At 40.5% G+C, this 22,399-nt stretch overlaps 1 protein-coding gene across 1 annotated transcript in view; it reads left to right on the top strand.

Moving 5' to 3' along the window:
- TMTC1 (transmembrane O-mannosyltransferase targeting cadherins 1) overlaps nt 1-22,399 on the top strand; it is a 275,658-nt gene that overhangs the window by 127,144 nt on the left and 126,115 nt on the right. Inside the window, exon 8 of the mRNA XM_007098851.2 lies at nt 17,922-18,111. Within this exon, the coding sequence (XP_007098913.2) occupies nt 17,922-18,111 (190 nt within the window). The remainder of the gene's footprint in view (nt 1-17,921; nt 18,112-22,399) is intronic.

The following is a 22,399-nucleotide window of genomic DNA, read 5'->3' as shown; positions in this document are numbered from 1 at the left end:
TCCTACCTTTCTATGGGTTGTTGTTTCACTTTCTTGATGGTGTCCTTTGAGCACAGATGTTTTTAAATTTGATGAAATTCAGTCTATTTTGTTTTTGTTGCTCATGCTTCTATCTAAGAAGGCTTTGCCTAACTCAAATTTTCTTTTAAACTGACTTTATCAAGTTTCTGGTTCCCTTATTAAAAAGTTATACACACCTTTATTTTCATTGTGTATTTGTATGAGGATTAAGGTTTTTAAAAATATTTTGAGGGGCGCCTGGGTGGCGCAGTCGGTTAAGCGTCCGACTTCAGCCAGGTCACGATCTTGCGGTCCGTGAGTTCGAGCCCCGCGTCAGGCTCTGGGCTGATGGCTCGGAGCCTGGAGCCTGTTTCCGATTCTGTGTCTCCCTCTCTCTCTGACCCTCCCCCGTTCATGCTCTGTCTCTCTCTGTCCCAAAAATAAATAAAAAACGTTGAAAAAAAAAATATTTTGAAAACCGTACATTGGTACAGTTTATGTTAACAGTAGTTTGGAAGCCATTTAGAATTTGACTTCTTACACCTGATCATTGGGCATGTCAGAGCACAAGGTAAACTGATAAAGAATTGGAGGATCATCATTATCACGATACACTGGCAATGAGGCTCTTAATTTTTCATCTTTCCATTTTAACCCAAACACTCAGATTGTATTAGCTGTCAAGAATTCTGTGTGACTGATCAATAACTTTTTCAACTCGTAGTTAATTGAGATTGTGTGGATCAGTTGAATGGCATGAGATTGAATTAAATGTTTCTACCTTAGGCCTGAGAAGAAAAGTGTAAGAATTTAAAGAATGGAGGAGATACTGTAGTTTGATTGCACAGCTTTCTCTGGACAAGCAGATTCCCCCAGGCACAATTGTCCAAGCCAAATAACCTAGTAATCATGACTGACTACTACCTTCCTATTATTCCTCACCTCTAAGCCATCACACAGTCCTGTCCCTTTGATCTTAATGTTGCTAGAATTTCTTTACTTACATCCACCCCTGCTGCTGCCATTTTCATTAAAGTCCTCATGGACTCTCTCCTGTATTACTGAAATCCTTGTAACTTGTCTCTCTTCCTACAGTTTGCTCTCCTTGGATCCATCTTCCACACTATTTCCAGATGGTATTTCTCACTGGCTTGCTATTTTAAAAGTCAGTGGTTTCCTGTACCTCTAGAATAAGCAGTAGGAATTTGGCCATAGCTATTCTCTTCAGGCTTATCTCTTGGTACCCCACCACCTTCCTCCCTAACCTTAGCCATTAACTATCCTAATCTGCTTCAGTTCCTTAAATGCAGCCCTGCCTTTTACCTCAGAGTCTTTTTACATGGTGCTTTTCCAGTCCTATAATGCCCTTTCCTTCATTCTTTAGCCATTGTTGATTCTAGATCTTGCCAGAACCTTCTTACCTCCAAATCTTGGCCACATATTTTTTGTGTCTTATTACACTTTACTTTATGGACTATTTACTAATTTTTATTTCCCACTTAAATATATGTTTCTCAAGGGTGGAGACCGTATCATATTCCTTTGGATCTCCAGCATATTAGCCAGTGCTAAGCCCAGGGCAGAGCCACAATAACTTTATTGTATAATAGATGAAGACATGATTAAATCTACTCTCATATGTCTGTTGCATCTATAAACATGATACCTACATTTACCTTTCTGCCTCTAATGGCCACTTCAAACCACTACCTCTGGATTTATCCTTGCCTTGCTTTTTGGCGTTAAGACATTTTCAGCTGGATATGCCTTTGTACACTCCAATATGGAAAACGTAGTCTTACTCATTTTATCATAAGGCATCGTAGAATAACTCTGCTCCATCATGAGAATGACCCATAGAGTGTAATGACATATTTAAAAATGCATGTGATTATGGAACCCCAATATCATGTTGACTCTTCTTTGAGATTTAAAGAAAATTGGCTCAAGTCTTTTCCCACCTGCTGGGTGTCCATTATTACCCTCTCCTGATTTTTAATCCTTCCCAAGAACCTTATCTTTTCATGGGCATTTCCCATTTCCTTTTCCTTTTCCTGCTAAACTTCCCACCTCACCCATGTTTTACTGCCTGTGGCCATTCTCATTTCCTTTTCTTGTGCCAACCAAGATAGAGATCATAGACCTTTCACCTTAATATCCCCTGAAGTATCACTTATGTAAGGCATTTGCATATAAGAGATTTTACTGAAATGTGAGGACAAGTGAGCAGAACTATATTGTAAAGCCATACACAAATAATTTATAGTAGACATCGTTGTATGACAGAATCCTTCAGCTACTCCTCCCCTGGGGAGTTCTCATTGACTTTTTTCATCAGGTCTCTGGTCTCAGTTATATATTATTTATTATTAGTCCTACCTATTAGTAGGAATAATAGCCTACTATTCCCTATTCTTTTCTTCCTCCCTGCAAATTTCTAATAATTTCTTATACAACTCTAGACTGCATAGGCCATCTCAGACTAAATCATCTCTGAAACCATATATACTGATGTAATAGTAAGCTCCAAAATGGAAATGGCTTGACGTTGAGAAGGTTTAGTCTTTGATCATAGGGAGATGGCTGTGAATTCTGCCGCTCCCTAGGGAAGCTCTCTTCCTAGTGCAGCCCCTGGGTTTTACGCTGCTTGCATTTTAGAGTCCCACCATCTGGAATGACTATGTCAGTGTAGGCAGAAGAAGAGAGAGTCAGAGGGTCCCGTACATCTTATGTTGAAACTTTCAAATACATAACAGTAGAGACTGCTGTAACAAACTCCCATGTTTGTTCCCATCACCCAGTTTCAGCCTTTATCAACTGTGTTCAGCCTTGTTTCATCAAACCCCCCACACTTACAACCCCTCTCCATTTTCCCCAACCATCACCAAACAGTCCTGAGACCAGTCCCACATATAATGTCAATTCAGTTATCATTATTTCAGTGTGTAGTGCCTCTAAAACATATTTTAGTCCATTCAGGCTGCTCTAACAAAATCCCATAGACTGGGTGGCTTTTAAACAACAGAAACGTATTTCTCTTAGTCCCAGAGGCTGGAAGTCCAAGATCAGGGCACTAGCATGATCATATTCTGGTGAGAGCCTTCTTCCTGGTTCCTAGTCCCCTCCTGCTCACTGTGTTTGCTCATGGTGGAAGAGGTGAAGGAGCTCTGTGGCACGTCTTTTATGAGAGCACTAATCTTAGCTCTTTTTTTTTAATGGTTATTTATTTATTTTTGAGAGAGAAAGAGTGCACACAAGCGGGGGGGGGGGGGCAGAGAGGGAAAGAGAGAGAGAGAGAGAGAGAGAGAGAGAAAGAGAGAGTCCCAAGCAGGCTCTTCTCTTCCCCGTCAGTGTAGAGTCTGACATGCGGCTCTGTCTCACAAACCGTGAGATCATGACCTGAGCCACAATCAAGAGTCAGACACTTAATTGAGCCACCCAGGCACCCCAGGGCACTAATTTTATTTCTAGGGACTCTACCCTTTTGATCTAATCAGCTCCCAAAGGCCCCACATCCTAATACCATGACATTAGGGATTAGGTTTCCACATATTACTTTGGGACGGGGGTGGGGTTCATCCAAACATTCATACCCTAGCAATAGAATGTCTTTAAAAATATAACCACTAGGGGTACCTGGGCGGCTCAGTCGGTTAAGCGCCCGACTTCAGCTCAGGTCATGATCTCACACTCCATGAGTTCAAGCCCTGCGTCAAGCTCTGTGCCGACAGCTCAGAGCCTGGAGCCTCCTTTGGAATCTGTGTCTCCCTCTCTCTCTCTGCCCCTCTCCTACTCATGCTCTGTCTCTCTCTGTCTCTCAAAAATGAATAACTGTTAAAAAAATTTTTTTAAATATAACTACCGTATCTTAATGATATCCTAAAAATATTGTCATTAATTCCTTAGTATCATCAGGCATTCATTTAGCCACATACCTTATCAATATCATTTAAGCTTCAAGAGATTCATGGCACCTGTGCCCCAGACAACTGCAGAGGTACTGGGAAATAGAGTCTCCTCAGTACTCAGGGGAAGGAGAATTAAACAGACTTAATGAGTACATAGCTTTGTGTCTGATATAACCTGTGATGGTATTTTCTTAAAAAAAAGAAAAGGAAAAAAAAATCAAAAACATGTTAATAACATGTTCTTTACCCCCCCCCCATAATCGTGTATCCATAACGATTCTCAAGCATGTTTCCTGAACCACTACAACAGAACATCTCAGAGTCTTGGGGCCCTCACAGCCCCCCATCCATTTCCTGTTTGCCTGTGACATCTGTTTCCCAGTCTAAGCCCAAGCCATTCATGAAGGCTCAGGTAAGTGCTAGCTGTTGCAGGAAGGTTTCCCTGATAGAAAACTCATATGACTGCCCACCTCCCACAGCCTGTACACTTAGTTATTTCTACCAGAGTGTGAACTGCTTCAGTAAGATTGCTCCTTTCTTGACATTTAGGACCTGGTGTGTTGGCTTAGAAGGGAGAGGGAACCTGGAGCCTGGCAGCTTTGCAGTGGGAGCATTTGTCAGAGGAATAGGTCTAGGGTAGGTGGCTGGGGTGACCTCGGGGCTGGTGTCTTCCATTCAAGAAGAGAGGTGACCACTTCGCAGAAGTAGGTATCAGGAAGTTGGATAGGAGAGTGTTCTAAAAGCAGACTTGGGGTACGGAATAGTTTTGCTCATAGCCCTGTGAGCAATGGCTGCCTTGGTGACTCCTAACGCTATTTCATTATCTTACTAGGCTTGAGCTCGGAGCCTGGCACAAAATCAATCTTGAGTGTATTGTTGAGTGGACGAATGGTGGTCCTGGTTATAGCACCCAGTGAAAGGAGTGAGCCTCGTTGAGGTGCCTTCTGAGGAGATTGTTGCACACCTGGTAGTTCCCTTCAGGAACACGAGAAGTGTGGTTGTAATTATCAGTTGCAGCCTCCCCCCCAACTCAATGCCTTGTTCAATTTTCTGTTTTCAAAAATATCTGTAAGGGTTTGTTTACTTGTAACTTCGTACAAGCAACAAAATGTTTCCTTGAGAATGATGGGATTTATGCTGTGGGGTATCTGGTCAATTTGCGTGATTACACATAACACAACAATACAAATACAGTGTGGTGGCTCTGGCATTAATTTTCATCTCCTTCACTGTGAGGTGGTGAAGCCCTTAGCCAGGAGTGTCTAAGGGAACTCGCTCTGTGGGACCCTCTGTCCCCCTCCTGTTTGTCAGCTTGGCTCTCCTACTTAACCTCCTGTGCTCTCACAGTTCTTGCACTTTGAACGTCTAGAAAGCTTGGCTATAGCTGTGACTTTTTAAACCACTTTATAGTTCAGGAAATTTTGCCTTCTTATGTCCAAATCCCTCCATCCCTCCCATCCCACATGGAATTTCAGTGGGAACAAGGGCCAGAAGGTGAAAGAGAGGGAGTAGAAACAAAAACACATTCTAAAACAGAGGGACAAGAAATAAAAATAAAAATAAAAATAAAAATAAAAATAAAAATAAAAATAAAAATAAATATCAGGTTAGTGATTTGGGAAATTTGAGGTTGGAAAATTTTGTGATTGGATTTCAGAATGGAAAGTGGCTAGAGCCAAGGATTGAGTTATGGGTTTGTAGCAAGAATCCTGAAAGAAAAGTTGAGTATGGGAGAGGTGAAGGATGGGGCTGAGGGCCAGTGTGATGTCTAGATCTGCACTGGCCACTACAGGAGCCACGAGTCACATGAGGGTACTGAGCACTTCACATGTGGCTAATCTGAATTGAAATGTGCTGTGATTAAATAAAAGTCTATGTAGGATTTTGGAGATGAAATCCTGTAAGAAAAAAAGAAAGTACAATATAATTTTTATATTGATTATATGTTGAAATGATACTTTGAGTATATTCATTGAACAAAATATATTACTAAAATTAATCATGCTTGATTTTACTCTGTGTAAATTTTACTCTCATAGAAAATTCGAAATGATGCATGCTTCTTTGTATTTCCGTTGGGCAGCCCTGGCCTAGAACCAGCACTGGGTCTCTTCCGGAGGTCTCTTCCTCACAGGAGGACAAAGGATGGGTGGGGTGGCGAGGAGTAAACAGCGTGTGGAGCCCACACCACACACTCCACAGCCTTCCTCTGCCTCTGGTTTGGGTGGTTTCTTTCAATCTGCCAGCTCAGCTGATTCTGAATGGTGGGAGGATTTGTACTGTACTCCACCTTTGAGTGTGAAGGTTCACTTAGAATTTGAGTCCCATCTGAACAAAATGTCCTTTAGAACCCAAGACCGTGGACACTTATGATGCTTCTTGTAAATTACCACCGAAAATTGTGCCCTGACTGCAGCCATCCAGGGCCTTTATGATTGTACTCCAGCCGGATTGCCAAACCTGCATGTGTCTCCAAAGCACCTGAGGATCACACTGAAGTATCAATTCTGGGGTTGATTCTGCTTCAAATGCCCTAAGATTCTGCTTCAGTGGTTTCAGTGCACTTGCATTTGAGAAACGATGGAAGAGGTTTTCGTGCAATTTGTTCCAGCACAGAATTGTCTTTTGGCCCAGGATTTACTCATCTGTTTACGGAAGTCTCTTCAGAAATGTGATACTTCGACATTCAATCTTGTAAATCTTGGATTAAAAATAAGAACAAAAGCCTGAGATAAGTATGGCTTCTGCATAGGGCTGGAGCCTGCGGAAGAAATAACGTAATGATCTGCTATTAAGGCCCCTCTTGGTGGCTCCTGCCTAGTAATTGGTTTTCCATCCACAGACTGGAAGGGGACAGGAGGTAAAGCCATGTAGACTTGATGGAGGAAGTATTGCCTTTATAATATTGTAAATGGTTGTCTTTCAAATCCAGGAAATAGATAAAATGGGATTTTCAGTGAAAGAATATAAAGGCCCCCTATCAGCATCATGTATTTTCATGAGGTGTGGTCCTGGATAAGCAAATAGAATGTATCTACTTAAGTGGGTAGATCTGTTTCTGCTGTTCAGAAACATAGACAAAGGCTTGTATTACTTTGTAGGAAAACATCAAGATACAAAATAATAAGATGAAGGTAGAACTCAGCATCTTCTTTCTAAAGAAGCTTCTTTTTTTCTCTTTCCATTTTTTCAGTTGGTAGTTTTAAATAGGCACAAACAAAACCTTAGGTTTTGATTGTTACAGTCTTAGGGCACTATGCCATCCTAATCTTTATAGCTCTCTCTAATGTAAGGGCTACTTCATAATAAACTCTGAACAAATTGAATTAAAATTTAAATTATCATTTTAAAATGCATTGTGTGTTCCAGGTGAGCTATGCAAAATGAGATGCTCTGTTCTTGGTTTAGCAATTAGCAGGGCCTTGTTTTTAGAAGGTCTTTTTTATTTTTTTTTATATATTTTTTAACGTTTATTTATTTTTGAGACAGAGAGAGAGACAGAGCATGAATGGGGGAGGGTCAGAGAGAGAGGGAGACACAGAATCTGAAACAGGCTCCAGGCTCTGAGCTGTCAGCACAGAGCCCGACGCGGGGCTCGAACTCACGGACCTTGAGATCATGACCTGAGCTGAAGTCGGCCGCTTAACCGACTGAGACACCCAGGCGCCCCTAGAAGGTCTTTTTTAAATGAAACTGTGTGTGTGTGTGTGTGTGTGTGTGTGTGTGTGTGTGTGTGTGTGTTTTAAAATGAAACTGAAGTCATTCTGATATTTAAATCAGTGATTACCAAACTAGGGTGAATATCAGAATTACCCGGAGAAGTATTTACAAGCAAAGCCTTCTAATTCATGTCACAGAAATTCTGAAAGAATTAAGTGGGTAAGAGAGTCTTGATTTGACCAGCAGCCTAAGTGGTTCTGGAGGCAGGTGTGTCGCCCTCTTTGAAACCCTCAGGTGTAAACTATGTCCTCTGTGGTTGAAGACCTCTCTGCAAGGAGACTCTTGTCTCCATTATGGATTTTGTATTACATTCATAGAAAGTAGCTTTTTTTTAGGAGGTTGCCTGGGGGGCTCAGTCAGTTGAGCCTCTGACTTCAGCTCAGGTCACGATCTCGTGATCTGTGGGTTCGAACCCAGATGGGGCTCTGTGCTGACAGCTCAGAGTCTGGAGCCTGCTTTGGATTTTGTATTTCCCTCTCTCTCTCTGTCCCTCCCCTGCTTGTGCTCTGTCTCTCTCGCGCGCGTGCTCTCTCTCTCTCTCTCTCTCAAAGATAAGTAAACATTAAAAAAAAGAAAGTAACTTTTTGGGATGAAAGAGGTTATCAAGGCTTTGAGAGTAGTTTTCCCAAGTGAAATGGCTCTATGTAATAGTAGTTGACCTAATTTATCTTGGACTCTGGAATGAAGGAGAGAAATACAAGGAAGAAGAAAGGGTGGCAGCCAGAAGGGGCAGCTTATGGAGGTAGCCCACGTTACCTCTAGGTTGTTGGAAATTGTTGGTCTGGATCACTTATTGATACTTCACTATAAGGGGCTCTTGGGTGGCTCAGTTGGTTAAGCTTCTGACTTCAGCTCAGGTCATGATTTCACGGCTCATGGGTTCGAGCCCCACATCAGGCCCTGTGCTGACAGCTTGGAGCCTGCTTCAGATTCTATGTCTCCTTCTGTTTCCCTCCCTCCCCGACTGAGTGAGCGACTGCTCTCTCTCTCTCTCTCTCTCTCTCTCTCTCTCATAAGTAAATAAATAAACATCTAAAGACACACCAAAAAACTATACAAGTCTTTGGGCATCTGACTCTTGATCTCGGCTTGGGTCGTGATCTCATGGTTCATGAGTTCGAGCCCTTTGTCAGAGCCTGCTTCGAATTCTTTCTCCTCCCTTTGCCCCTACCCCACTCATGCTCTCTCTCTTTCAAAATAAATAAATAAGCAGTAAAAAGAAAAAATAAATCTACATAGTGTTTCCATTATAATCTTAAATCCCTGAGAAGCTGATAAAAATTAAAGAAACAGTTCTCTTCTTTTTTCCTAACATTAGAACATAAAGACAAAAATTGCTTTTCATAATGAGTAAAATGCCAAGCCTCAGCTTTTTATGTAAGGATTCTATTTCTTGCTGTGTGGTGCTCTGACAAACATTTATATCAGTGCAGTCATCTGTTTACTGTGCTGTAGCTGGGATCACACACTGGTTTTAAGTTTTTGTCAGCCCCGCTTTAACCAAAAGTTAGAGTTTTGGTTGTTTGTTTGTTTGTTTGTTTGTGTTATATAAAAACTGAAGTTCCTCTGGGCTTCACTGTTCAAGAAATAAGTCAGGGTCTCAGGCAGGCTCTTCTCCATGAAACGCCAATATTTGATCCATTATATCTCCTTTCTGTTCTCCCTGTTAATAAAGATGTGCTAATGGAAGACTGTATGATGCAGGGGGGTGGGGGTGGGGGTGGGGGGTTCCATGTGAAGTCCCCAAACAGTGTCTTGTGTATAGGCTCTGCTGTGGGGTTGCTGCAGGACACTGAACAAGTCACAGCCTCCTTTAGGCTGTTTCCCAACTGCAAAAAACGAGGGTAATACCCACTTCATAGAGATGGTGTTGGGATCAGCTAATCCTTATATGCAAATACTTTGAGAACTAGAAAATGCTGTACATGTTTAAGGGAGTTTTAATGCTATTGGATGTGGTTCATTAGTATACCAACAGAATTCTTGTATGGAAATCTGGAAATCTATGCCTGCTGCATAGTAAGCAGTTAGTACATGTTTGCTCAGTGGAAGGCAAACCTGTGCTCGATGAGAGAAAGCATGTTGGTTTGAAATAAAGGTGTTTGTTAAATGCTTTACAGAAAGAAACAGACCTTAGGTAAGAAATGAACCAAGTATTTATTTTGCAGAAGGTGTTATTTACTTCTTTTAAATGGGTGTACGGGTTAGAAGTTGTTGCTGACAGTTTTACATGTTGAAATTCATTTTTTCTATCCTGATGAAGCTGCCTCTGCTAATAAGAAAACTGTATTAATGGCACATTAAAAAGGTCAGAGAGACTTAATGACATTTCAGATTCACTTTATCGTTTATCCATGGTAACATGAGTTCTCACTTAAACTATATTCGTTGCAGTTGAATGTAAAATAAGAAAATGTAAGGCTGGCATCTCTTTTTAATGATGCTTCTGTGGCAAAGGAGAGGAGGTGTGTTTAGTCATACATTCCTCACTATTTGATGGTATGCCATGAGCTATGCACTGAGGGGGTAGGGAGACACAAAAGCAGAATCTCCAGTTTGGACCCTTTAGCTACATACCTGGACAACTAGAAACCCAGCAGGTATCTTTGTAGGACCATAGAAAACTGTGTGGTTGCCTCAGGCCAAAACCAAAAGTATAAAACGGGAATATTTTCAGATTTTTAGGTATTATTTTAATATCAGGTTAATGTTTTAAAACCCACAGAATCCATCCATTTGAAGAGCTAGGTGCAGGAGAAATAGCTACCCACAAGACACAGCCCGGTCCCCCAGGAGCTTCTGCTTTGCTGAGAAGACAGGCACGTGAACAGGCAGTTACCGGGCAGTATGGGGAGTATGTGGGATGGCAGTTTGTGGGAGCACAGAGAGGGACCCACCTGGCCTAGCAGTGGGCTGTGACAGGGCAGGTTTGTCAGAGGACGTGACATCCTCACTGGGACCGGAAGGGTCAGCGGGGGCTGGAGTTCAGCGACTTGTAAGAGTTGGTCCCAGAAGGTGAGGGGAGTTGACAGGCACTGCTCTCAGGACCTGGACACCAGAGAGAGAGCCGTGAAGACTGTAGTGATAAGTGTGTGAGGACAGGAGAAAAGGAGAAGGGGCTGCCCTTTTGACCATACTCCAGCCTCAGTTCCGAACGGGTGCAAGAAGCCCTCATGTGACAGAGGGAAGCAGGGCAGCCGTGAGGAAGGCCTGTGGCCCAAAGGGAGGGTAGGGTGCTGCCCTGCTTTCCCGTATGCACCTGGTTTGGGTTTGTGAGAAGCCTGGTTATACTCTTACTTTCCTGTCTTTAGATTCTTATGCGAATTTAAAAAATAACCCTACCGTAAATTGAGGTGCTTTGATTAGACCATTGGTTCTTTTAATACAGGAGAACTTTAAAAATAAAACACAAGAAGGTATGAGTCATTTGGACCTCTTTTCTGATTCACCATTCGGAAATAGGCTTGCTGTTTCTCTTCCCAGGTGCTGAAGCAACAAGTACTGAGTGGTACTGCTGCTGGGCCTTGGTCCCAGAATGCCTGGAAGGTCCTGGCACCTTCTACTCTGCTGTTACGGAGGAGCAAGGGGATGAGGGGACAAACCACCATCTACATAGTCCATGTTGCTGGGGTTGCCTTGTGGCTTTCTGCCCCAGCCCTGTGTCACAGGGGCCAGGTCCTCCTTCCAGTCACCCTGCCCTTGTCTATAGATGATTTCCTTGATTTCCTTTTCTTCAGTGTCTTCTGTTTTTGTTCTGTATTTTGGTCTGTGTTACGGCCTTGATCCCTGTTGTTGCACTCATTCTTGTCGCTGAATAGATTTCCTTTGAATGGATATACGACAGTGTATGTATATGTCCATTTTATTGTAGATGGATATCTGGTTATCTCTGGTTTGGGGCTATTAAGAAGAGTTGCGAGCAATGTAATAAATGTCTTTTGGTCAACATCTGTCTGCAGTGCTATTGGGTATGAACTCTGGAGTAGACTTGGTTGATCATCCGTGCATTTATTATTAGGCTTTCACGAAACTCCCTGCAGTTCTCCAAAGTGGCTTCATCAATTTACAGTAGTTTTTCAAAGTTCCAGTTTCTGCACATCCTCCCCCAACACTGATGTGATATTTTTCATTTTAGACATTTTAGCTGGAATCATTTTATAATTTTTTATATTACACATTTTTAATTCTACTTTAGTGTGACCCATATTCTTTAAAAAAAAGTTTTTTGAATGTCTGTTTATTTTGAGAGAGAGAGAGAGAAAGAGAAAGAGAGATCATGCACAAGTGAGGGAGGGGCAGAGAGAGAGGGAGACACAGAATCTCAAGCAGGCTCTGGGCTCTGAGTTGTCAGCACAGAGCCTGATGTGGGGCTTGAGGCCATGAACCATGAGATCATGATATGAGCTGAAGTCTGACACTTACCTGACTGAGCCACCTAGGAGTCCCAATGTGATCCATATTCTTAACTCTCTGCAGAAAGTGTCATGTTCATTTACAACTTGAAGCCATTTGGTGGCCCTGCCTGGACTCTCTGTCTCCCATCTTTCCACTTATTTAAATTCTCCATAGATTCTAGGATGCCATTTAAAAAAATTTTTTAATGTTTATTTATTTTTGAGAGAGAGACAGAGACAGAGCATTAGTGGGTGAGGGGCAAAGAGCGAGGGAGACACAGAATCCAAAGCAGGTTCCAGGCTCTGAGCTGTCAGCACAGAGCCTGACGCAGGGCTCGAACCCATGAACTGCAAGATCATGACCTAAGCTGAAGTCGGATGCTTAACCTACTGAGCCACCCAGACCCCCTTAGGATGTCATTAATCCTTTGTTTTTCATTAATCTCTCATTTCTTAGAACTCCATTGAAATTGTACCTTTATATTTCACAATTACTCAGCCATGTAACGCGTGTTTGCATTCTTACTACCAATGCTGAATGTCCTCCTTTGGAGGGCAGGGGACTAGATCTTATTACCCTTTGGCACCTAGAAAAGTGCACGGAGTAATTAGTCAACATTTATGAAATTCCAGTGAGGATGTCCTGTCTATGGAGAAGGGTGGTACAGGAAGTGGCTTCCTTTGGCTAGTTCTGGAGAAGGTAATAGGTAGGAGAAGATCCTAATGATAATAATAAGCCGGTTATGCCTGAAAAAGGCCTGTTGTTACTGCTGGGGCACAGCAAGACCGTGGAGACCCTTTTGAAGCACCAGGGGTAATTCAAGAGTTGAAAATAGGGGACAGTGTAGGGACAGGTAAGACGGATCACCAAAACCTAGGGCTAGAGGCACAGTCTAGGCAATGAGGGGTATCACTGTGGTGGTAGAGGTGGTTTATACTGACGCTGGTATATCGACAGTGTTAGCCAGTGTCCTTCCCAGGAGGACTCTGTGTATACAGTAGGCACAATGTCCTGTACTTATGAAACAATGGAAGGGCTTTTTTGGTGAATGAGAAAGAAAGATCCTTGGAGCAGTAACATTTTATATAAAACAAGCAAGGGCTGTATATTTGTGCTTGCAATGCATGATTTTTTCATCTGTACCTATCATACACATCTTCCTAGGATAAGGAATTATGTTAGGCTCGTGTTATTTCTTAGCCAAAAAGGTTTTTTCGAAGGCAAAGAACAGATTCCAGGTATGTTTTTGCCTTTGCAACACTCTCATTTTTTTCTTGGTGAAAATGAAGATTTACATTTTCAGGGCCACCCAGTTTCCTTTGGTGCCATTTGATACATGCCAGCTCCCCCAAAGCCTTTTCTTCCCTTTCACATATGTTTCCTGGCTTGCCGATGCAACTACATGACTAAATTGTTCAAGCTGAATCCCTGTGTATTCCATCCATTTTGTTGGCAAGATATTCTAGCGGCTTTCCTCCTGTTAGCAGCATTCGTGGTAGAAAATTGGTGAATAATTCATTTTGGTTTTGCTCCTGCTTTAAAAAAAGAACCCAGCAGGGCAGAGATATTCAACAGATTATTTCATTTTTAAAATTTTAGCAGAAATAAACAAGATGATTAGTTTAAAATGTAATTCATAGTCAGTGAGTTAAAAGACTTGAGTTGCTGATTACAGCTAGTTCAACTAGCCCCCTAAAATGTAATTAGCTTTTGGCATGATTCCAAATGGCTTCTTTACACTTAAATTTGCAAAAAATTTTCTGACGCTGTTTCAGTATTTCAAATAGTTTTCAAAGAGTTTACTAGCAACATTGATCTGAATTCATATGCACTAGGTGATGTCTCTTGAGTTTCTGGAGACAATACATATGTATTAAAAGGGGTAAGTTAACAGTGTTGACCTTCCTAGTGTTATAGGAGGGTAAGTTGCTTTTAGGTTTGTGGTTTACTTTACTTTTTAAATGTATTTGGGTTGTAGCCTGTGTAAAAATATTTTTTTTAAAAAATCCAAGTTACAATACTGAGATTATAACTGAAAAAATATTATTTATTATTTCTTTTCTGTTAATATGGCATTGCAAGTCTAGAAAATATAAGAAACTGAAGACAACTTGCAGGGTAAGGCCAAAATGTGAACTTCACAATTTAAATACAAATTTCCACATTAGCATTTACAGTTATTCCTTCAAGCTGCCGTTAGACATAAGAAAGTATTCTTGTTGCAATTCTGTTGCCTTTTTCCACAAGTTAAAAAATAGTTGTTATTATGGATAATATCAAATATGTACAAAAATAGAGCAGAGGGCATAAAGAACCTCTACACACCCATTAACCAGTTTCAACAATCATAACTCATGGCCAGTCTTGCTTTATTCCTACCCCCACCCTCTTCTGTGCCCTTGCCCCCAGTCCTTCGTTTTGAAGCAAATCCCAGGCATCATCTCATTTCATATGGATATATTTTAGTATGGGTTTCTGAAAGGTAAGGATCCTTAAATTATATACCATTATCACACTTTAAAAATTAACAGTGATTCTCTAGTATCATATTTCCAATCAATGCTTCGAGTTTTCCTGCTCATAAGTGGGTATTTTTAGTAATGGTTTGTTTGAGATAGCATCTAAACAATGTCTGCACTTTGTTTGATACATCTCTTATATCTCGTTTAACTTTTTTTTTTAATGTTTATTTTTGAAAGAGAGAGAGACAAAACATGAGCAGAGGAGGGGCAGAGAGAGAGAGAGAGAGAGAGAGAGAGAGAGAGAATCCAAAGCAGGCTCCAGGCTCTGAACTGTCAGCACAGAGCCCAATGTGGGGCTCGAACTCATTAACCATGAGATGCGTGAACTGAGCCGAAGTCAGATGCTTAACTGACTAAGCCACCCAGAATCCCTCTTATGTCTCATTTAACTTACAGATGCCCTCTTCTTTCTTCCCTCCTTCCCCCCACCTCTGCCCCTACTACAATATATTTGTTGAAGAACCTGACATCATTTGTTTTGTAGAATGCCAACTTTCTGGATTTGTCACATTGCAGCCCTGTGCAATTACATAACGTGTTCTGGTGTTCTTTGTATTTGATGTAAACTGGTAATAAAGGGCTTGCTCAAGTTTAATTTTCTTTTCTTTTCTTTCTTTCTTTCTTTCTTTCTTTCTTTCTTTCTTTCTTTCTTTCTTTCTTTTTAGACAAGAGTACTTCATAGGTAGTGACATATGTATTCATCAGGAGGACATCTGGATGTTAATCTCCCTCTCTATGATGTTAAAATTGGTTAGTCAGCTTTAGGCACCTCATTTATCCTGATCCATCCATTATGAAGTATCCTATCAGCTCGTCACCTAATAATTTTAGCAGCCATTTATAATCATTGCTGCTAATTATTATATCAAGCAAGAGAGATACCATTTTTAAAAGTAATTTTTAAGACCTGGAGAGTAACTGAATGACAAAATGTTGTGATTTTCCTAAGTTTGATGGTTCTGCCTTCTCTTTTAAAGCCAAGTCACAGAGAATCTTTCCTAAAGTAAGAAGTAGATTGCATCAGCTTAGAAGCTCTGTGAAAAAACAAAGCCCAAAGTGACCCAATCATCCTCCTGTGGAGTTAGTATTCTCTCAGGAGACAGTTTCTCAGCCCCAAGCCTAAAAGGGATAAGGCAGTATTTTTGTTTTTATTTTTGTCAAATAACAAAGCTTGGACTTCATCAAGCTTTCAGTGTATACTGCGCGATTTGTACGTTAACATTTTATTAAAAATACCAACAGAGAGGAAGGGGTTGGAAAACACCATTGGAATATCCCCACTCTTTCAACCCAGTTCTCTGTTGGGGTTTGAGTGTTGGGGCAATGAGTAAAGCCTCATCCCTGAGCCTCACCTGGCTATCATTGATGACTTTTTTACTGCCAACTTTGGAGGGAAAGGAGGAAAGGGAAGAGGATGAGTTGGCAGGGTCTGAGAAGGCTGTTCCCAACCAGTAGCTACTTGCTGAGAGGAATTCAAGATGAAGTAATCCTCTACTTTGGAAGCTAACTTAGAAGTTATTTGAGCTAATCTCTTTGCTAATCTAAGAATCTCTCCAAGAGTTCAACAACTGACAGAAGACTTACCTTCACATTTTATACTGTTTCAGTGCTCATCTCATTCTGCTTTAATTTTGTATATCTTGTTTTCACTACTGGATTATATATTTTGTGAAGACGAGGAATATATCTAATTATTCTATTTAACCCTATTTAATATAGGGTGTCAAGCAGAAACACAGCGGTTAAAGCAGTGAAAATAGATTTTATTCAGTAACTGCTGACAGCAGAGGAGAGAGCTGAGTGCCATTCTCAGTTGTGCAGAGGTGATTGGGCATTTTAGAGGGACAGTGAGAGAGCAGGGCAAGCTGGGACTCAGAAGAGGCCAAGAAGTGGAAAATTACAAAGGAATGGTCATCTAAGTGCATTTAGGCTGGCTGTGTCTGCTGGCTGGCAGTTATCCTCTTGCAGACACAAGGAGGCAGGCCCTCTCCTTCCTGATGATTGCATTTTAAAGGAATGGCTCTCAGGTCCTTGAGAAAGACTTGTGAGTTGTAGGAGATACGTATTCACAATTGTGAACCCTTTGGAGAAAATGATCTGAGACAGAGAGGTCAGAGGCCTTTCGTCAGGTATCAGCTAGAGCCAATAGTAAATTCTCCCGATGGCATTGAGCTTTCTCAGGCCACGGTTCTAATGGGGGGCAGGGGTCCTCCTGGGATGAGCCTCACGTCGCTAGACGCCACGCTGGAGTTTGGTGTCTCCTGGTGCACAGGTTTGCGTGAAGTTTGTGGTGTGCTGAAAGTTCTGCAGTTCTTAAGGGTCTAGACCACCACTTAATGAGTTTGTGTTGACTGAACACATGTAAATAAATTCAGGTTTTGTTTTTTTTTAATAAATTCATATTTATTTTTATTTTTATTTTTTTTTAACGTTTATTCATTTTTGAGACAGAGAGAGACAGAGCACGAATGGGGGAGGGTCAGAGAGAGAAGGAGACACAGAATCTGAAACAGGCTCCAGGCTCTGAGCTGTCAGCACAGAGCCTGATGCGGGGCTCGAACTCACGGACCGCGAGATCGTGACCTGAGCTGAAGTCGGCCGCTCAACCGACTGAGCCACCCAGGCGCCCCAATAAATTCACATTTAAATCAATTCCATTTCCTCTACCCTGAAAAGGAATGGGGTCAGTTGGAATGCTTTTCACCTTCTCTTAGTGCCTAGACACAGCCAGGAGACCGGAGCACCACCTGCGTTTGTTATCTTCCTTCCTTCCCTGGGTCTAACTGGCCGTTCTCCTTCGCAGGGATGATGGCTGTACTTCCCTTTTCTTGAAGCCTAGCACCTTCACTTATGAATAAGAGACTTCATCTCCCTACCATAGATATTCTGATTTTTTAAAAGAAATAATTCAGTATGGATCAATCTGTTATAAAGATGATGACATATTTTACTACCTACTGCAGTTTTCTGAGCACTTTAAAAAAGGACAGTTTAAATGTCTCTTACCCAGGGAATCATACGCAGCAGGACAGCATTTCTGTCGTAAACTTTCATCAGACTTCTCCTTTTTGGCGTTTATCTCAGGTTGTAATGTATTTATATATATATGATAATTTTTAAATATATGTCATGGAAACTGTCTTTACTTGTTCACTTTTTAAAGACCAGCACCTACCACAGTGCCTGGCACTAGTAAATCGGTTTAAAAATGATCTACTTAATGACTAAATGAACGGCCTTCCACCTTGCTTTGTCTTTTCCTGTAAGACCCTGTTGACAGTATACAAATGCTGTTTAATTAAACTTTGGTAAATGAATGTTAGTGACATCTCATGGACCCTGAGTCGTGTTTCAATGATTCTTCTTCTCTTTGTAGGTTCCTTACCTACTCCTACCTCTTGGCCTTCAACGTGTGGCTTCTGCTTGCACCTGTTACCCTGTGCTATGACTGGCAGGTGGGCAGTATTCCCCTGGTAGAGACCATATGGGACACACGGAACTTGGCCACCATCCTTCTGGCAGTTGTGATGACCTTACTGAGCCTTCATTGTTTAGCAGCCTTCAAGGTAATTTTCTTAAGATCCAGATGAACTCTCAGCATTTGAAGACAGATACTCTAAACTTACTTAGTAGTGCCTCCCCCCACAGGGGTCTGGGTCTAAACTCAATCTACTCTTTTGTCTAAAAACCTGAAAAATTTAAATTTTTCTAGGTAAGTAATATATGTCTTAAAGACCTTAGTAGACTTAACAGATCATGGCCACCTTAATTATATGATATCTTTTACTGTTCTACCAAGCCTGTAGAAATTGGATCTGAAATTTAATACTTGCAAACAAGAAACTTTTTTCCTGCTATAGTTGACTAATTTTTGAAGTAACTTGTTTGATTTCATGTAATGATAAATGAGATAATGATAATATATTCATAAGTGCTTAAAATATGGTTAAGATGCTACTCCCACTAATGACTGCCTGACTGCCTGAGTTGGTTGGGTGATTCTCACTTCAAAAAAAATGATATAAAGCTGGAAAAAAAATTACCAAATGCAACCGTTTCAAAAATGACCAAAGACAGCAAAGAACTTGAAAATGTTTACTTATGAAAAACTGCTACTGCATTGGATGAGATGCTTCTTGCCCAAGGGTCTTCCCATCCCCACCCCACTCCGTTCCACACACACCCCCACCAGCTGGTGTGAAAGAAACCAGAAATTTACTGGTTAGAGGTGGCTGATTTGGTTTGGGAGCATAGCACAGCAGCAGAAAACTTAAGGGGGAACTTTTGGAAACAAGAGAGCTATAGAAGGGCTGAGGTAATATACTCTGCATGCATCCGTGGCTGGCTGCTAAACAACGTGGGCCTCCCCAGGGAGCACAAGCAAAACTGAAAGCCTGGGGAGACTTATTTATTTGCTGCAAATTTGAATGAATTTTTTAACCCATACACGGGTTGGTCAGCAGAGAGGGAAGCTTCATTGGCCTGAATTGTCACTGTATAACCTCTGTTGAAATCACTGGCTGATCAAAAAGCTGTGTAGGCACAAGAGAGATTCCCCCAGAGATTCGGGCAAAAGAAAAAATAAAAAACTGAGCAAAAATTTCAGCTCTCTGCAGAGGAAGTAGATTTTTCATTTTGAGTCTAGGCAAATTCATTATATATTAAAACAGTAAAACCAGCAGATTTCAGTCGAACAGAATGGAATATAGAGTCACTACAATGTATGACACACAATGCCTAGTTTTTTTGTGTTTTTTTTTATCAGATTCTGGACATGTAAAGGAGCAGGAGAGTGTGACTCAAACTTGGGGTGGGGGGTGCTGGGAATAGTAAGTAGAAAACAGAATAGAATTGAGAATCCAAAGATAAGCTCACATTTACATGCTCTTGATTTTTGACAAAGTGACCAAGATAATTCAATGGGGAAAGGGTAGTCTTTTAAATAATAAGTACTGAAATAATGGAATATCAATAAGGAAAAAAATGTGACATTAACCCTTCCCTCATACTGTATACCTATAAATGAATTCTAAATGGCTCGTGGTCTTAAACAAAAGAGTTAAATAATACCAAAAATTCTAAAAGGAAATAGGAGAAAAATCTTTGCAGACTGGGGTTAAGCAAAGATTTCTTAGGACACGTAAAGTACAGACTATGAAAGAAAAAGATGACAAATTGAACATCATTAGAATTAAAAATTTTGCTCATCAAAAGATAATGTTAAGTCACTCAAAAGGCAAGTCACATTGGGAGAAAGTGTTTGCAAAACATATCTACGAAGGACTTGGATCTGGGATATTTAAAGAGCTCTTAAAATTTAGAAATAAGACAAATAACTCATTAAAAATAGGCAAAAGATTCAGAATCTTCACAGAAAAAGGTATGCAAAGGTTAATAAACATACAGAAAGATGCTTAGCATTATTGGTCATTAGGGAAATGCTAATTAAAGCCACACGAAGATACCACTGCATATCCACTAGAATGACTGCAATTAAAAAGATTTATGAGACTATGGGAGGGAGGGGAGGGTGGGTGATGGGTATTGAGGAGGGCACCTTTTGGGATGAGCACTGGGTGTTGTATGGAAACCAATTTGACAATAAATTTCATATATTAAAAAAAAAAAAAAGATTTATGAGACTAAGTGTTGGCCAGAATGTGGGTCAACTGGAACCCTCATTCTGATGAGGAAAATGTTGGCAGTTTCTTAAAGAGTTAAATATGAAGCTAAGCAATTCTCCTCAAAGAAAGATAGAAAGAGGTCCATATGAGTCTTGTAAGTAAGTATTCATAATAGCTGAAAAATGGAAACAATCCAGTGGATCTCAAAATGTAAATGGGTAAACTTAATATAGTAAGTTATTCAGAAATGTAAAGGAACAAATAATTTACTTATACATAAAAAAACATATGTGAACCTCAAACATATCTTAGTAAATAAAAGAAGCCAGACAGGAGTGCCTGGCTGGCTCAGTCTGTGGAGCATGTGACTCTAGATCTTGGGGTTGTGAGTTTGAGCCCCACATCAGGTGCAGAGTTTACTTAAAAATAAAATAGTAAAAAAAGAAAAGTCAGACCTATAAAACTACTACTGTAAGATTCCGTTCATACAAAATGTCTGTCATTGTAATTCTACCTTTTCTAGAATTGCCTAGAAATGCCTAGAGAAGGCAGAATTATGACAAAATATGTGAGAATGGGAACTAAAAAGATGTGCAGAGGGGGATGTGGCTGTAAAAAGACTTAAGGGGACTTTTTAGGATACTGATTGCTTTTTAAAAATTTGATTGTGGTGGTAGTTGCTAAACGACCTATGTTCACCAAAACTCCCCAAAATAAATATACATGCAAAATGGGTGAATTCTGTTGTATGTGGACTATATGTCAATAAAGCTATGTTTTTTAAAAAGATTAAAATGTTACAAACATCAAAAGCAGGAATGAATACAGGACTATTGAATATAAAACACAAACACATGATCCTGAAAATTTGATGAAAAATATGTTTGAATATTAAAACTTTTTTTATATTAAGGAGAAATTCACACAACACACAGTTAACCATTTTTAAGTGTATAATTTAGTGGTACTTAATGTATTCATCATGTTGTGTAACTATCAGTTCTCCCTAATTTCTTTTTTTTAAATAAGTTTATTTATTTATTTTGAGAGAGACAGACAGTGCGAGTGGGGGAGGGGCAGAGAGAGAGGGAGAGAGAGAGAATCCCAAACAGGCCCCACGCTGCCAGTGCAGAGCCCAACCCAGGGCTTGAACTCAAGAAACCTCGACCTCGGCTCATGACCTGAGCCAAAACCAAGAGTCAGACTCCCAACCAACTGAGCTACCCAGGTGCCTCCTGCTCTCTCTAATTTCAAAACGTTTTCATTACTTCACTAAAAGCACCAATCACTCCTAACTCTCCCCTTCTTATCCCATGGTGAACTCTGATCTGCTTTCTGTCACAATGGATTGGCCCATTCTGGATATATCGTATAAAAAGAATTATACAATATGTGACCTTCACTTTGCATAGTATTTTGAAGTTCATCCAAGTTGTGGCATATACCAATACTTAGTTCCTTTTAATTGCTGAATAATATTCCATTGGCTATATATACACCACAAATTGTTTATCCATTCATCTGTTGATGGACATTCAGGTTGTTTTCACCTTTTGGCTATTATGAGCATTGCTGTATTACAACATTTGTGTACAGGTTTCTGTGTGGACATTATGTCTTCATTTCTCTTAGATATGTACCTAAGAATGAAATTGCTAGGTCATATGGTAATTATGTACTTAACTTTTTGAGGAACTATTTTTCATAGTGGCTGCACCATTTAATTTCCTACCTGGATTAATGGAACAAATGGTTCCTACATATCCATGCTTGTTATTTTCCATTACTTTGTTTAAAGGCATCCTAGTGGGTAAGAAGAGATATATCTTTATGGCTTTGATTTGAATTTCTTTAATGGCCAATGATGAACATCTTTTCATGTGCTTATTGGCCATCTGTGTATCTTTGGAGATATATCTATGCAAGTCCTTTGCTTGTTTTTCAGTTGGGTTGTCTTTTTGTTGTTGAGTTGTAAGAGTTTTTTATATATTTAGGATATTAAATCCCCAACAGCTAAATGATCTGCACATATTTTCTCCCATTCTCTAGATTGTCTTTTCACAGTCTCGGTAGTGTCCTTTTAATGCACACAAGTTTTTAATAATGTCCAATTTCTTTTCTTTTTTTCCCTTCTCCCTCTCCCTCTCTCTCTCTCTCTCTCCCCCCCCTTCCTCTCCCTCCCCCTTCTTCTTCTCCTTCTTCTCCTCCTCCTCCTCCTCCTCCTCCTCCT

This window comes from Panthera tigris, chromosome B4 (genome assembly GCF_018350195.1).
Source record: "Panthera tigris isolate Pti1 chromosome B4, P.tigris_Pti1_mat1.1, whole genome shotgun sequence".
NCBI lineage: Eukaryota > Metazoa > Chordata > Mammalia > Carnivora > Felidae > Panthera > Panthera tigris.
This window is presented reverse-complemented; position numbering and strand designations above follow the sequence as displayed.